This window comes from Mesoplodon mirus (genome assembly GCF_964341445.2).
Source record: "Mesoplodon mirus genome assembly, chromosome: 8".
NCBI lineage: Eukaryota > Metazoa > Chordata > Mammalia > Artiodactyla > Ziphiidae > Mesoplodon > Mesoplodon mirus.
The window spans coordinates 71,168,238-71,183,797 of record NC_138984.1 but is presented as its reverse complement, the minus strand read 5'-3'; the positions used below and the strand labels follow the sequence as shown (position 1 = coordinate 71,183,797).

At 33.3% G+C, this 15,560-nt stretch overlaps 1 protein-coding gene across 1 annotated transcript in view; it reads right to left on the bottom strand.

Annotated features, from left to right (window-relative positions):
* Window positions 1–609: 609 nt before the first annotated feature.
* Window positions 610–15,560, bottom strand: part of KCNJ3 (potassium inwardly rectifying channel subfamily J member 3) — a gene marked incomplete at both ends in the record, with an annotated part of 158,771 nt that continues 143,820 nt past the window's right edge. The window contains one exon of the mRNA XM_082630143.1: window positions 610–1,196. Coding sequence (XP_082486269.1) covers window positions 610–1,196 — 587 coding nt within the window. The remainder of the gene's footprint in view (window positions 1,197–15,560) is intronic.

Sequence of the window (15,560 nt, the reverse complement as noted above, 5' to 3'; positions counted from 1 at the left end):
AAAATATTTGGTATTAATAATTAATGCCAGAAGCCTTCCTAGCCTAATAAAGTAAACATGCACAAGAACTACAACTTTGAACAAAACATCACAATTTTATCAGATATATGTATGTACGTGTGTGTGTATGTGTATATATGTACATATATGTGTGTGTATATATAAAACTATGTGTACACACACACACACATATATATATATAGTTTTATCACCCTGAAAGCTATCAATTCATGTTTGGCTTAATACGTATGTTAGAAATGTTGTGCAGGGTACTACCCCTTTAAATATATATATATACATTTTCCATAATATACAATATAAATATACCATATATAAATCATGCCATAAAACTAAATGTAAAATTTGCACATTATTGCATGCTTGATGTGATAATACATGCCCGTTAATAAGAACTTCCTTCTGATGTCCTCCCTTTACAAATTTTTCTTTTGCACATTAGCAATACTTGAAAAGGAAGGGTTCTCAAATATGTATATATGACTGGGGGAAAAATGTAACTTTCAGATTCCTTAGAGAGGATTGCCTCATCAGCCAAATATTGGACTATTACCAAATCAAACAGTAAATAATGCCTGAAGGGGTGTTTTGTTATGTGAATCTATCAGAGTTCATTTTTCTTAGTTTTGCTGGAAGATTCCTTTCCATCCTGGCTGCTCCTCCGGCCATCTTTTGAAGCTTTGGTGGCAAATCAGCCACCGACTGGCTCATGGGATCAGACAACATTTTGGTGGTTTTAGATACCAGTTTTTCTTCTGAGTTGCCAGGTACTGAACTTATTCGTTGAAGTTTCATGGGCAAATCGCCCAAGCTGTAGGCTTTTTCCGAAGTTGTAGAACTCATTCTCAAGAGTTTTCTGGGAAAGTCTTCTCTTCCAGTAATTTTCTGCAGCTTAGATGGAAGTTTGGTACTAATGTCATCTAGTCCATCTAAGCATTCAACAGAATTATGTCTTTCTTTGCTGTTAGTTATGGCTGGTGCTATTAAAGGGGATGATATAAGAAGCATTTCCTCCTGTTCTTTCACACTGTAAGGTGGCGTGGGGACTTCAAATGTTGCATGGAACTGGGAGTAATCAACTTTAAAGAATCCTTCTTCTAAGGAAATTACAGGGAAAAAACGGTGGCCCCAAAGAACTTCATCTTCAGTGTATGATGTTCGAGCTTGACAAGTCATCCCTGAAAGCAAAAAGGAAGTCCTTGATAAATTATGCATAGTAGAAGCACATGTTAAGGCATTTTGAACTAAGGAATTCATTTTGCTTGTTAACTTAAGAAGGATACTTAACTGCGTATCACTTTCCTCTTCTGTAGAGTAAAATATAAAAAGCAACACCTGTCTTACAGGACTGCTGTGAGCATGAAATAAAATTATACGTACAGAAATGTAAAACGAGCCATGTAATGTCTAAAAAATAGTTGGCTTTTATAAATGAAAGCAAAGATAACCATCCCAAGTATTTGTTAAATGAATAAAAGTTGAAAATATTTCTATGTTGTATAATGTAAAGTCATTGTAGAGATTCCCTTCTTCTGGACCTTTAGGGCCAGAATGAACTTTTGTTCAAGTTTCAGAAATCCTTATGCTAAAATCAGTAATATGGGTCACTGTGATGTTGCAAGTTCTATTCCTGCTATACAAATTCCTGAAACTGGATGCTGGATATAAGATGTGAAATGCTACTATTTATATATTATGTTGCTTGGATATCATTTACCTTATGCTACTCTGATTAACTCAATTCTGTTCTCATTAATCATATGTTAAGACTAAGTTACTCTTAAATCAGTCAACCTCTGAATATTCCTTTGTAAAGACTGGAAATATATGAATAAATTAAAGCCATATATTACATTTCAGTTTTATATTAGTCAAAAGGTACAATTTTCTATAAGTTGCAAAAGTCATTACTGTCCTCTACCTTTATTATCAGACCTCTATTAAAGGCTATTAAAGTGTAAAATAATAGATGAATTTTAAAAATGCATCTTTCCAATAGTTAAGTATAATTTAAACAAGTAATGACAGTCTTTCTACTTTCATTTCTATTCTCCCTTTGTCACTTTATAAATAATTTCTACTGTGTTTAAGCCTGGTATAGTTTTGATAAAGAGATATTCTGTATTTTTTCCTCTGACTAGCAACCACACATGCAATACTTAGAATTAGAAATAAACTGCATAATTCAAAAACCATATTGAAGATAAATTAAATCCTTCACTGACTCCTTCCAAAATCTTACCTTATAATTATTATCATTTCTATATTACCAGGGAATCAGTTGTTATGACATATATATTGTCTTTTTCCAGACAGCTTTTAAAGAATTTTATGTAGAAAATAAATGCCCATCTCAGGCACTATGTTAGGTGCTCTCTCTCCATATTATTTCTAATCATCAATATCATCTTGATAAGAAAATATTTTATGTCTATTTTAAAGATAAAGAATATAATGCTCAGAGAGTTTAAATCTCTTGCCCTTCCTGGCACACAGATCTAGGAAGTTGTAGAGAAAAGTTGGTATTATTCTAACTTCTGTTTTTGTTGTTGTTTTTACTTTGCCATGATGTCTCTATTATTTTAGTTGGGAACCTGATTCTAAACAACTTATCAATCTCACGGTCATGGTGGAAATCTGACAGCGGCCCAATACTAGTCTTCATAATCATTATCATATCAGGAGTAGCACCCAGAAATATTTATATGTGAAGATAACAAAATTAGACTAAAAAGTGATTTGTACATTTTATAGACATGCACACAGTAAGTATCATTGTGTATTTTCAAACAGATTTCTAGTTTCTGACACTATTTCATGAGAAAAAAATTCTAGAACATCACATTTAGAGAAGATAAAAAGTATATTTCCCAATATATTTACTTGGTTTTATTTTGAGATGCTTAAATATTAAGCAAACTACCTGGAATAAAGAACAAATATTGATGTTTTTATCCATTAGTATATGAAACAATAAAATGAGTAAGTACCCTTTATTGTTTAATTGAAGAAGTGCCCTTTAATTTCTCTCCAAGAGCAATCACTCTCATGAACTCTTTATGTATACTTGCCAGTTCAGGGTATTAATTTATATAAATTTATGAAAAACGATCACTATAAATGCATGTATATATTAAGAGCTGAAGTAAATTAAGATTATGAACTTTGTTGAATTATTTCTAACAACAATAGATTACATATTGAAACAAAATTTGATTCCTACCACATTCTTAGCCCATATTTAGTGACTTTTTTCTTTACATTAAGAAAGGACTATGAAATTAAAAATAAAAATTCTGTCCCCATTATTTATCATTATAATGTACTGTGTTGCTGATCTCCAATGCCTACCCTGAGTTGTTTCATATGTAGTTATCAGAAGTCATAGAGAAGATCTAGAGAACCTTAAATGGAGAGAAAAAAATGGGGGAAATAAAATCTTGTAAAATTTTTACTTTGAGGAAACAGTATATTGATAATTAAGGTACTATGACATCTACAATGGAAACAGGTATTTCAAATGTTTGTTCATGTAAAAATACCTGTAAGCATTATTACTAAAATGCCAGTGGATAATTCTGACTGAAAAGGAAGGTAGGGCTTTTATTCTACTATATGAAATTGACTTTAATTCCTTTCATAGCAAACTAATACTGGTGAGGCAACATTTTTATATAATTGAAAAATATATAAAATAGGCTTCCTATTACACTACTAAACAGCTTGTAAAAATTACTTAAAGCTCTCTGAGTCTCAGTTTACTCTTCTACATAGTAAGGATAACAATATCCTCTTATAAAGCTGTTGAGAGTTTGAGATAAGTGAAGTGTACAGAACAGTGTTTGGTATCAGGCAATGCTCCATCATAACTGTTTTTCTTTCTATCATTCTGTGGGTGATCATTTGCATTTCCTGTTTTTCCTGGAAATTAGTGATAATGCATTCATATAAGCAGAGAATTTTGACATATTAGTAATTTGTCCCATATTAGTAATATAGAATATTAAACTTAAATATTGCTAGGTATCACATAGCAATTTTCTTTTGAAATGGTCAACTAAACATTCAAAATATTTCAAAACTACAGAAGAAGATACATTACTTATCCTCTCAATTTTTAGGGTTTCTCAACATTTTCCACCTAATTATCTAGAATAGCTGGGAAGACTAAGTATGGAAACTTGGGGTGTATTAAAAAGGCCTCGGCAAGGTGAGTGACTACAGTCCACTATAATACTTTGGTAATGAAGAACATTCGCCAGCACTTTAACCTTTGTTTGTTCTTCTACTGTTCCTTTTACACTTTCATTAAAAGTAGGCACACAAATATCAGACATTTCCAATTCAACAACATCATCGTTTTAAAATCTGATTTCACCTCAGAATGTTAATGTGCAATCAACATATGGATAATGATATGGAAGCATTATTAATTGGATAACAGGAAAATCTCTATGATGGTCAATCTGCAGTTTAGACAATGTGCTAAAATAAGATGTAATTGAGAAACTACTTCTTTTTACAAGTTATCCCAAAAAAGTAACACCCAAAATGGTGTTGAAAATATAGAATACAGATTTCAATTGAGAAGATTTAAAGTAAATATAATAGTTTTCTAAGAACATGAATATGTCACAGTATTCTTCCTTCTAGAATGCTTTATCTTATGATACTACTTACTCTAAGCCAAATTATTAAAAAATAATCCATGCTTAGATTCATAATTACAAATGCCATTTGAATCAAAATAAATGCAGGTAAAAAGATACTATATGATTGCACCTCTTAACTGGCAATGTGACTGTTTGCATGTTTTAACCAAATTCCAGGCTTGAACAAATGTGATGAAAATCAACACGAGCTCATCTCTGTGGAAACTGGCAAAGCAACAGATGCTGCTTTAACTGGAAATAGCTGGGACTTTTGAATCCTTAGATGAAAAACATTTTGTGAAAAAATGACTTATCCTGTGCCTTGATTCATGGACAAAGAAACTATATGTTGTTGTTTAATTTATTCCAAAGTAGTGTTTCAATTTAAAATGATAGAGGCAATGTAGTCTAATCTCTTTATTTTTGACTTTTCTCTTTCCTGATTCTGCCTTTACATCGTTAAGTTCATCTCCCTAACTAAATTGAACGTTCATTCAAATAAGAAGTCGGAAAGCTTTTTGAGTGAAAATGGCAAACTGAGTTGTTATTTTGACAAGTCCTTAATTAAACTTTCAGAATACCTCTAACTCAGTTGTTTTCTATTGTTTCTTCTGAACAGAGATGGTGCATATGTCACCTACATGAGATGAGTACAAGATGGTTAAATGCAGTATAACCACAGGCCAGGGGGAATGTCTGGATGCTGTGACACAGAAAATACCAAGCAATCAATAACTTCTGCACGGCAGAGGCTTTATCTAAATCTTACTCAGTATGGAAGTTGCTGAGGGGGTGGGGGGGTTGGAAGTTCTCCAGTAACATGGTGGCTGTAGCTGCGCTTTATCATGTGTGCACTAAACAAAAAGGAAAATAAAAGCAAATCTCCTTCAAACGAGCCATGCCATAATAATAATAATGGGTAACATTGCTATAGGGCTTACTATGTACCAACTATCTTTCTAAGCACTTTTTGGAATCTTCACAACCGTTTGAGGAAGGCATGTGAACCCCAGCTCCACCACTAATTAATACATGATCTTTAAAAAAACTACCAAATCTCTTAATCTTCAATTTCAACATCTGTAAAATTAAGGCCCCCCTACTGATTTCACCTGAATATTCTGAGAATTAAGTGAAATTATTTAATATATATATATATATAATTAAGTTATATATGTAACTTACATATGTAATTTATATATATATACATATATATACACATTGCTTGTACAATAAAAATTGGTCATTTTCATCCATAATCCCTAAATACAGGCTACATAACTCTACAAATTTCATTTATACACATACGTATGCACAACTGAAATATTTAGCCAAGTAATAATATCTTAAATCTGTCCCCTTTGTCTATTTTTTTCTTTAGATTGGCAGTGGTTTTTATAACTGAATTGACTAATAGCTTAACATGCATAACATGTGCTATATTACAAAGTAGTTTCCTAGTCCACCCTATGCACTGCTCTGAGGATTACTGAATAAGATCTGTAGCTGTGTCTTCCCTAAAGCACTTCCAAAGTTTCACCCATCCCGCTAGATGTAATAACTATAAGGCCCACTTGGCATTCTCTGCATGCTCTCTATTGTGTTGCACTGAGCTGAGCCCAAATTTAAACTATAAACTTTCTGAGGAAGCACATGATGTTTGGGACTTTTTTATCTTGTTTACAAAATACAAAGACCCCATGTACACTGCTGTTCAATAATACTAACGTCATGGCATCAGGCTCTTCTGGGATATTGGTTGAAAAGCTAACTAAGAATACATAAGTGGCTACCAGAAACTGCAGTTTTCAAAGAAATGGAATCTCTTTACTTTTAAAGTTCAACGTATTTTGCTCAGACAGACTTTTAGTGAGGAGTAGAAGTTTCTGGCATACATTCAACCCAATATTATCCTCTATTATTTACAAGCATTTGGTCTTACAATGTGTTCTCAGACATTAGTTTGCCATTATTCCCTAAGCTAGGTCAAAGAAATTAAAAAAATAAAAATAAAAACAAGAAGAAAAGCCAATTATATTTGTTAGAAAATAAAGTGTCAATAAGAAATTTAGCAATAAATGTTTCAAATGTACTACTTTAAATTTCTAAGTTCCCAGAAGAACAAAAGAAAAGAAAATAGACTTTTAACCATGACCAACAGAACAAAATGTTAGATTCCCAGAAAGGAATATAAGTGCAGGTGCTAAGGGTCAATGGGAGATGGGCAATATGACAGGGAATTCATTATCATACTGCTGAAAATATATTTAAGAGAATCAAGGTAATATTAAGCAAAAGAACATGGGTTTTGAATATAAATGAGATTGTTGCTGTTTTAACCATACATTATTAATAAGACCTTAGGCATATTATTTCAATGATCTGAACTTTGTTTACTAAAAAATATCAATAGTAATAAGGGATAATAACATAGTTATAAGGCTATCATGATTATAAATAATACCTACTTAATGGGACTACCATATATCTAAAATAATGAAGGTTCAATAAGTGGTAGCTATTATCAATTATTATTATTATTGGGGTTCCAGCTAGTTAAAAGGTCATTTTAGATATATTTCAATTCTTTAGTGATCATTTTCTTTCTTAGAATCAACTCAAGGCAAATGAAATAATTTTCATCTTGTTAGTTTCTATTAACTTGATATAGACCATGTTGTCTATATTTATCTGGAGTATGAGGAAAGGCCTATATTACACACATAATGAACTGAGTCAAGTCTCGCACTGTCAACCTGGCCTGCCCTGCACAAGTGTGACTAACTTTACAGTAGCAACTATTTCCCTCAAAATACAATTAACTTCTCTACTTTGTTGACAAGGCACGATCTTCAGCTCTCCACTCTCACTTCATACAGAAGCATTGCAGAATTTACCCAGTACACTTTCAAATGATTATAACTCCCTTACCCTAACTGTAGAAGTGTTCCATTCTTGCTCATCTTTTCCTCTCTTCCTTCATGGTACCTATTAAAAAATACTTTCTTGAATTGACAATTACAGAAACAAAACAAAGCTACCGAAATCCATTGATGCTATTGTTTTCTCCTGTTAAGATATGATTTTTAGCTTCCAAAGCATCTTAATGGTATAGGTATAATGTAACCTAATTACTGTTGGGAAATATCTTATATTATGAGACTGACATCATAAAAGGTATTTTTCAAAGGGAAAATGTAATAAATTTCTAGCTTAAAAGAAAACAGAACATCTTTCAGATAACGCTGGAATTTAATCATTTTGGTGAACATTATCCCTAGTCATTGGGAAGAAAAACTTTTGATATATTATCTGAAGCAATATCACTTGTCAGCTTTTAAAAAATATTGCACACAAATTACAGCAATTAAATGCTTAGATTAATCCATTTTAAAAGATACTCTTGGGCTTCCCTGGTGGCACAGTGGTTGAGAGTCCGCCTGCCGATGCAGGGGACACGGGTCCGTGCCCCGGTCCGGGAAGATCCCACATGCCGCGGAGCGGCTGGGCCCGTGAGACATGGCCGCTGAGCCTGTGCGTCCGGAGCCTGTGCTCTGCAATGGGAGAGGCCACAGCAGTGAGAGGCCCGCGTACAGCAAAAAAAAAAAAAAAAAAAAAAAGATATTCTTAAAACTTTGCTTTAAAATGTCACTCAGAACCATTTTCTATAATGTATGGGACTGAATTGTTTGTGTTCCCTTAAAATGCATAGGTTGAATTTTTACCCTAATCCCTAATGTGATGATATTAGGCGGTGGGGCTTAGTAACTTTTGAATATGTGATATTTAAACTAAATAAATAAAATTTAATCAAGCAATAAAAAACAAACCCCACAGTTACTAGCATGTCTTCCTAGTTCCTTCAAAACCTAGCTCTAAGTTACCACTATAGTTTTAGCTCTTTAGAAACCTTAACAACAATAACTACAACACATAGTAAAATATATATGCCAGATCCTAAGTGTTTTCTATATGTATTATCGTATAATTCTCCCCACCACTCTATGAAGTGTGTACTATTCTTTTTTCATATGACAGACAATGATACTGAGGTATCAGGAGGGGGAAGTAGCTTCTCCAATGTCACATGACAAAGGATGGTAAATCCAGAGCCAGTTTTTTTAACCTCTATGCTATTCTGCTCCAATTTTCTTAAATGGATGACTTTCCTATTAGTAAGTACTGTTTTCCATATATATTACTTGGTTTATGCTATTTCAACTGCTTAAAATGTCCTCTTCCATCTCTCTACCTGTTGACATAATTCCTCGTATTCAAAGCTCAGATCAAGTGTCTTAATTCTATGAAGTTTTTCCCGATTTTTCTATTTTAATTTATTGTCTTTTAAATGTGTCTTATTGTCATGCACGTAAGCTCAGGCACACACATCAATATTCCCTGACCACTAGGTGGTGTAAATATCTCAATGACATACATAATTGACTTCAATCAGTGATAATTCTTAACATTTATTAACATGTTAAACATCTCCTTTCTGCCAGGCACTTTTCTAGGTGCTGAATTACCAGGTACTATGGCAATGGACTGAAGGATCAACCAAACCTCTCGACCTCCATGTTTAAACCTAGTCTTGAAAAATGAGTAGTAGTTTACCACATAGTCCACATCCACCATGTGAGAAAAACACATTCTGTGGTGGGGAAAGACTTGTGCACACATCCGGTTGTGTAAGGGCACAACCAGTTGTACTTGAATTTAGGATACAGTTCCTGTTTGTTCATTCATTATGGTTACAGACAAATATCACATTAGAATAAGCTTCTTAGGAGAAATCTTATCCACCTTGGCATCGCTAGTATCCAACATTGTGCCAGGTACTAGATGCTCAATGCTTTCTTGGGGAGAGACAGTAGAAGGAATGGAGGAAGAGGAAAAATGGGAAGGTTAAAATGGCAGTGCAGGAAAAGTCAACTTTTTGAATGAATCAGAGCTCCCATACCCATTAGTAATTTATTCACCACCAGTAGAGATTGTCACCAACAAAAAAAGAAGGGATATAATTATTAATGAAATAGATATATGTAATATGTCAATCTTGTTTATTTTCTTTGTTTTTAAGGTGATGATCTATTAATTAGTTCAACACATGAACTCAAGAATTGACTTTGAAACATCTACACTAAGAACTTCTTATTTTGATTAGTAAAGTAGGGAGGGAAGAATATTAAAATATATATAATCACTATATAGAATATGAATGATTCTTGCACAAAGAAGCAGGACACGCTTGTTAATAATAAATCACACTCAGTGATAACCAGTTTGTTATCCACTGAAACCACTGTTTTCTCCTTACACTTTTTTGTGAAATTATACACTGACAGATGTACAACCAGATATATTTACTAGAAGTTAGATTTATCTGCATTTAACCATTAAACCATACGATAATTAAATTACTTGAATATTTTGATAAACTTGAATACCTGACCTCTAGTTAAATCTAAAGTTTTGAGGAAACTATCCCTTATGCAACTATAACTGATCACCTTAGAAAATGGAGCAAATCCATTTTTACCTGACAATTGAAAACTTATTTTCCCCTTAATTCATGGGACTGACTTTTTATATAGGTTGCTATATCTTTTTCAATCACAAATTATATCTATTTTTTTAACATCTTCTTTGGCAGAAATTCAAATACATTTTGTCTGCTTGCAGGCTTAGAACAGAGCCTGAATAAATATTTGCAATTTAGCAGTTGTTCTGGTTCTATGCTTTGCAGTAAAAGGTCAGAGAATTTTGCTTGTAATTTTGCTGTTACATTATTTCCAAAGACTAAATGAAAAATAAAGTCCCTATAATTTTATGGGAACTATTACTAAGTGGCTTTTATTTTAGGTATGAAAAATGCCACATCACAGTAATATTCACAAAATATATGATATTTTAGCAGATGTATTTTAAAGGAAAATGATTGGTTTGAACACGTATGTACAAGTCTTCTGAAAGAATTAATTTTTCTGCCATGACATAAACAGGTATTTCAAAGTCAAAATATTAAAAGTTTCAAAACAATGAGATATCACCTCACACAGGTCAGAATGGTCACCATCACAAAATCTACAAACAATAAATGCTGGAGAGGGTGTGGAGAAAAGGAAACCCCCTTGCACTGTTGTTGGGAATGTAAATTGGTACAGCCACTACGGAGAAGAGTATGGAGGTTCCTTAAAAACTAAAAATAGAACTATCATATGACCCAGCAATCCCACTCCTAGGCATATATTTGGAGAAAACCATAATTCAAAAAGATTCATGGACCCCAATGTTCACTGCAGCACTGTTTACAACAGCTAGGACATGGAAGCAACCTAAATGTCCATCGACAGAGGAATGGATAAAGAAGATGTGGTACATATATACAATGACATATTACTCAGCCATAGAAAGGAACAAAATAGTTTCTCATTTGCGAGACATGGATGGACCTAGAGACTGTCATACGGCATGAAGTAAGTCAGAAAGAGAAAAACAAATATCGTATAATATCACTTATAAGTGGAATCTAGAAAAATGATACAGATGAACTTACTGGCAAAGCAGAAATAGAGTCACAGTTGTAGAGAACAAACATATGGATACCAGTGGGGGAAGTAGCAGGGGAGGATGAATTGGGAGATTAGGATTGACATATATATACTACTATGTATAAAACAGATAACTAATGAGAACCTACTGTTTAGCACAGGGAACTCTACTCAGTGATCTGTTGTGACCTAAATGGGAAGGAAATCTAAAAAAGAGTGGATATATGTATACATATAACTGATTCACTTTACTGTATGATACAAACTAACACAACATTGTAAAGCAACTATACTCCAACAAAAAAGAAAACAAACAAAAAATGTTTCCCTAAACTACATAGTTTCTGTTCTCCTTGGATAGTACTTTAAATTATTTGAATTAAACAAAATAAAATCACTTAAGGTAAAAGTCAAAGATATAAAAACGTTGAGGAAAATAGCATATGAGATGCAAATAGTAACTTCCTTAAAATTGACATTTCAGAAAGGAAGTGATAACAAAACTCTGTAAGTTTATGCTAACATATAGTTCAACTCCTAAGACAGCCTAGATTTTTTTCCCCAGGTTTTAAGTAAAAAATGATCTGTCTACAGCATTCTGTTAAGGTATCCAAGATGTGGAGGCAAAATTCTCAACTGGCCTGGTGACCTTGTGGGGAAATTTTATCGTATATATGTTTGCAGAAAGTTTTGACATTTATGAATGGAATTATTTATATCATATAAAAGGTGCTAAGATATATACTACATAAAACTGTCTTATATTCAAAGGCTTATTAATATTACAAGGGTCTAAATTAGGATGTAATAACCAAGGTCTAAATAAGGAAGGGAAAGAGAAAGGAGAGAAGGCAAGTGAATTAATCCACTTGGAATATTAAGACTCAAGTTCTCTGGCCAGAGGCCCACTTAGGAATCATAAGATAGAATTAATAATTGGCAAAGAAGAGGTTCATCTTGTGACCGTACATACCCACAGGTATCAATTTTTGTATCAGTCATAATTAGAAACTACTTTCTTATATATTCTACCTATTTTAATAGACTTGCAGCTACTGATGTTCATCCTTAGATACATCACTTTTTGAACAACAAAAACAAGGATTAGAAAATAACGTCATGCAGGGCTTCCCTGGTGGCGCAGTGGTTGAGAGTCCGCCTGCCGATGCAGGGGACGCGGGTTCGTGCCCCGGTCTGGGAAGATCCCACATGTCGCGGAGCGGCTGGGCCCGTGAGCCATGGCCGCTGAGCCTGCGTGTCCGGAGCCTGTGCTCCGCAAGGGGAGAGGCCACAACAGTGAGAGGCCCGTGAACCACAAAAAGAAAAAAAAAAAAAGAAAGAAAAGAACGTCATGCAGTTATTTTATTTCAAGTAATATTTTATTCTTCCTGATAAACATTCTCGAAGTTAAACAAGGTTATATTTCATTCGATTGACCTGAAAAATACATGAAATGTGTATGATATTGACATAAAGGTATCCAAAATTATTCTAAGACTTTTATTCACTAATTTATGTCTTTATCTAATAAAACTTCCATAGGAAAAATGATATAAATTTGTCTGCATTTAGGGGATGAGTCAAGAATAATAGAAATCTTTTAAACAAAATCAAAAGGAAGAATATTGGAGCTATTGATTTTAAAAAATGGGAAAGGAAGCTGATTGGTGGGATGAGGTGTGGGCAGTAAATTTTGTTTCAGACATGTTATTATGATGTAATGTAGTCTATAACAATATCCTCTAAAATTTATGTACATATATTCTAGAGTCTAGGCTAAAATATTTAAATGAAATATTTTATTTTCAAAATCCCTGTGAAGTAGTTACTATCTCATTTTCAGCTAATAAACCTATACCTAAAAAAAGGGGGAGTGGCAAAAGATCTGAATAAACACTTCATCAAAGAAGATATACAGATGGCAATTAATCATATGAAAAGATACTCCACATTGTATGCTGTTAGGGAACTGAAAAGTAAAATAACAAAGAGATACCACTACACACCTATTAGAATGGCCAAAATCTGGAACACTGACAACAGCAAATGCTGGTGAGGATGTGGAGCAACCAGAAGTCTCAGTCACTGCTGATGGCAATGCAAATGGTACAGCCACTTTGGAAGTCAGTTTGGTAGCTTCTTACAAAACTAAACACACTCTTACCATATGATCCAGCAATTGGGTTCTTTAGTATTTACCCAAATTAGTTGAAAATTTATGTCCACAAAAAATCTGCACACAAATGCTTATAGCAACCTTATTCATAATTGCCAAGGCTTGGAAGCAACCTAAATGTCCTTCAGTACGTAAATGGATAAACAAACTGGTGTGTATCTACACAAAGGAATACTATTCAGTGATAAAATAAATGAACTATCAAGCCACAAAAAGACATGGAATAACCTTAAATGCATATTACTAAGTGAAAATAAGCAAATCTGAAAAGGCTACATACTGTATGATTCCAACTATATGACATTATGGAAAAGGTAATGATGGAGAGAGTGAAAAGATTAATCAATACAGCGTTTTGGGATGAACAGCTGATACACCAGGGATTTTTAGGGCAGTAAAACTATTCTGTATGATGTCTTTATATACTTGTCAAAACTTAGAATGCACAACACAAAAGGTGAACCCTAATGTAAACTATGGACATAGACTGACAAGGATGTGTCAATGTCAGTACATTGATTGTAAGTGATGAAGCCAGATTACTTCTGTTTTGGGAATTAACTTTTTCACACCTCAGGAGCCCTTATCTATGCTTATATGTTACATTTCAACCATTTCAGTATGCCTTAAAGATGAACCTAGGTACCAGGCTGCATATGGTGGGAAAAAAAAAACTATTGACAGAGATGTACTACCAAGTCTGTTTTCTTTAACAATTTCTAAATTTTGATTATTAGAAACCATAAAGTGGTCTTAAACACTTAAAAAATGTTTAAAACATTACTTTTAAGGGACACTTAAAATGTTTAAAACATTACTTTTAAGGGTGGAATGAAAAATCACATAATTAAACACCCTATTTTGTTGTCCTTAAATTTGTATATTCTAAACACCCTGCTCACCACATTAGGCAATACCTAGCCTATTCACATAAGTGTAACGGGGCACATCTCTCTTACTGTGCCTGTATTTTATCTCCACAAAATGAATGGATGCAAGAAATAGGTATGTCTTCTATGTAGCCTAAGCTAATTTTCAAAACCTAAGTTTAATGTCAAAGTTTCCTCAAAGATATAGTTATGTAATCATTCTTTAAAAAATATAAACAAAATTTCCCCTCTGTAATTTTAAACCATCATTATTGCTTATACCATCTACAGGGGCTCCATTCCCTCTGATACTGACAGCTCCTAGTTATTTTAGGCTGTTCTCATGCTCTTTTTAATCTACTTCTTCCCTTAATCAATACATACTCTTTTCTTAATCTTCCTTCAGACATGAATTCTTTAAGTGCATATAATATCTAATAAACAGTGGAAGAAGTAGAGTTTATTATAAAGTATTTATCATATACATTCTAAGTCTAGGACTGTTATGAAAATATTCTAGGATCTTAATGAAGAAATGTTCCTATCACCATAAGAGAGAGAAAAATGTACATAGACTATTTTTCAAGAGAAACAGAAAGTAAACATTCAAAACCTCAATCTGCCGGAGGTGGATTTAAGATGATACTTATGAAGCTTAAGCATCAAGGACTTTCACTAGCACATGTCCTTTTCACTTTCATATACTTGGTTTCATAATTTTGTATTCTTTTTTCTTTAAAAAGACCCCCCAAATTATGCAAGTATCCATCCCTGCCTAGATTTGCACCCACAAAGTGCTATAACATGCAATCAAAGCAAGGCTCAGTGACGTAGACTGCAGGCATAATTAAAAAGATTTGCCATTACTTTGGTGCAATTGTTTTATAATTTATCTGTTCTTAATATTTATTAACTTTGGAAGGAAATTACACATGCATACCTTTTATAGGCATTCCCTACTTCACCTCGAGTACACATCTTATCTGTAAAAATTGCCCACTGAACACTGTTCTTCATCTGACATCATGTTTCCCCAACCCAAAGCTAGTGCAGAAAACAGCCTTCCACAGCACCTGGCAATTAGCCTGAGGTCTCTTCCTCACAATTTCCATTCTTTGATTTCATGGAGAACTCAATAGATGTTTGTTATTAGTACTACTATTATTATCAAGATTTTAATATTAATTTTCAAGAACCAAGATCTTATTATACAAAACTATTTTTAAGGTGAAAGGCTAAACTCTTTCATTTCCTTGGAATGCTGAAAAACCTCTATCTGATAAGAAGTATCTGG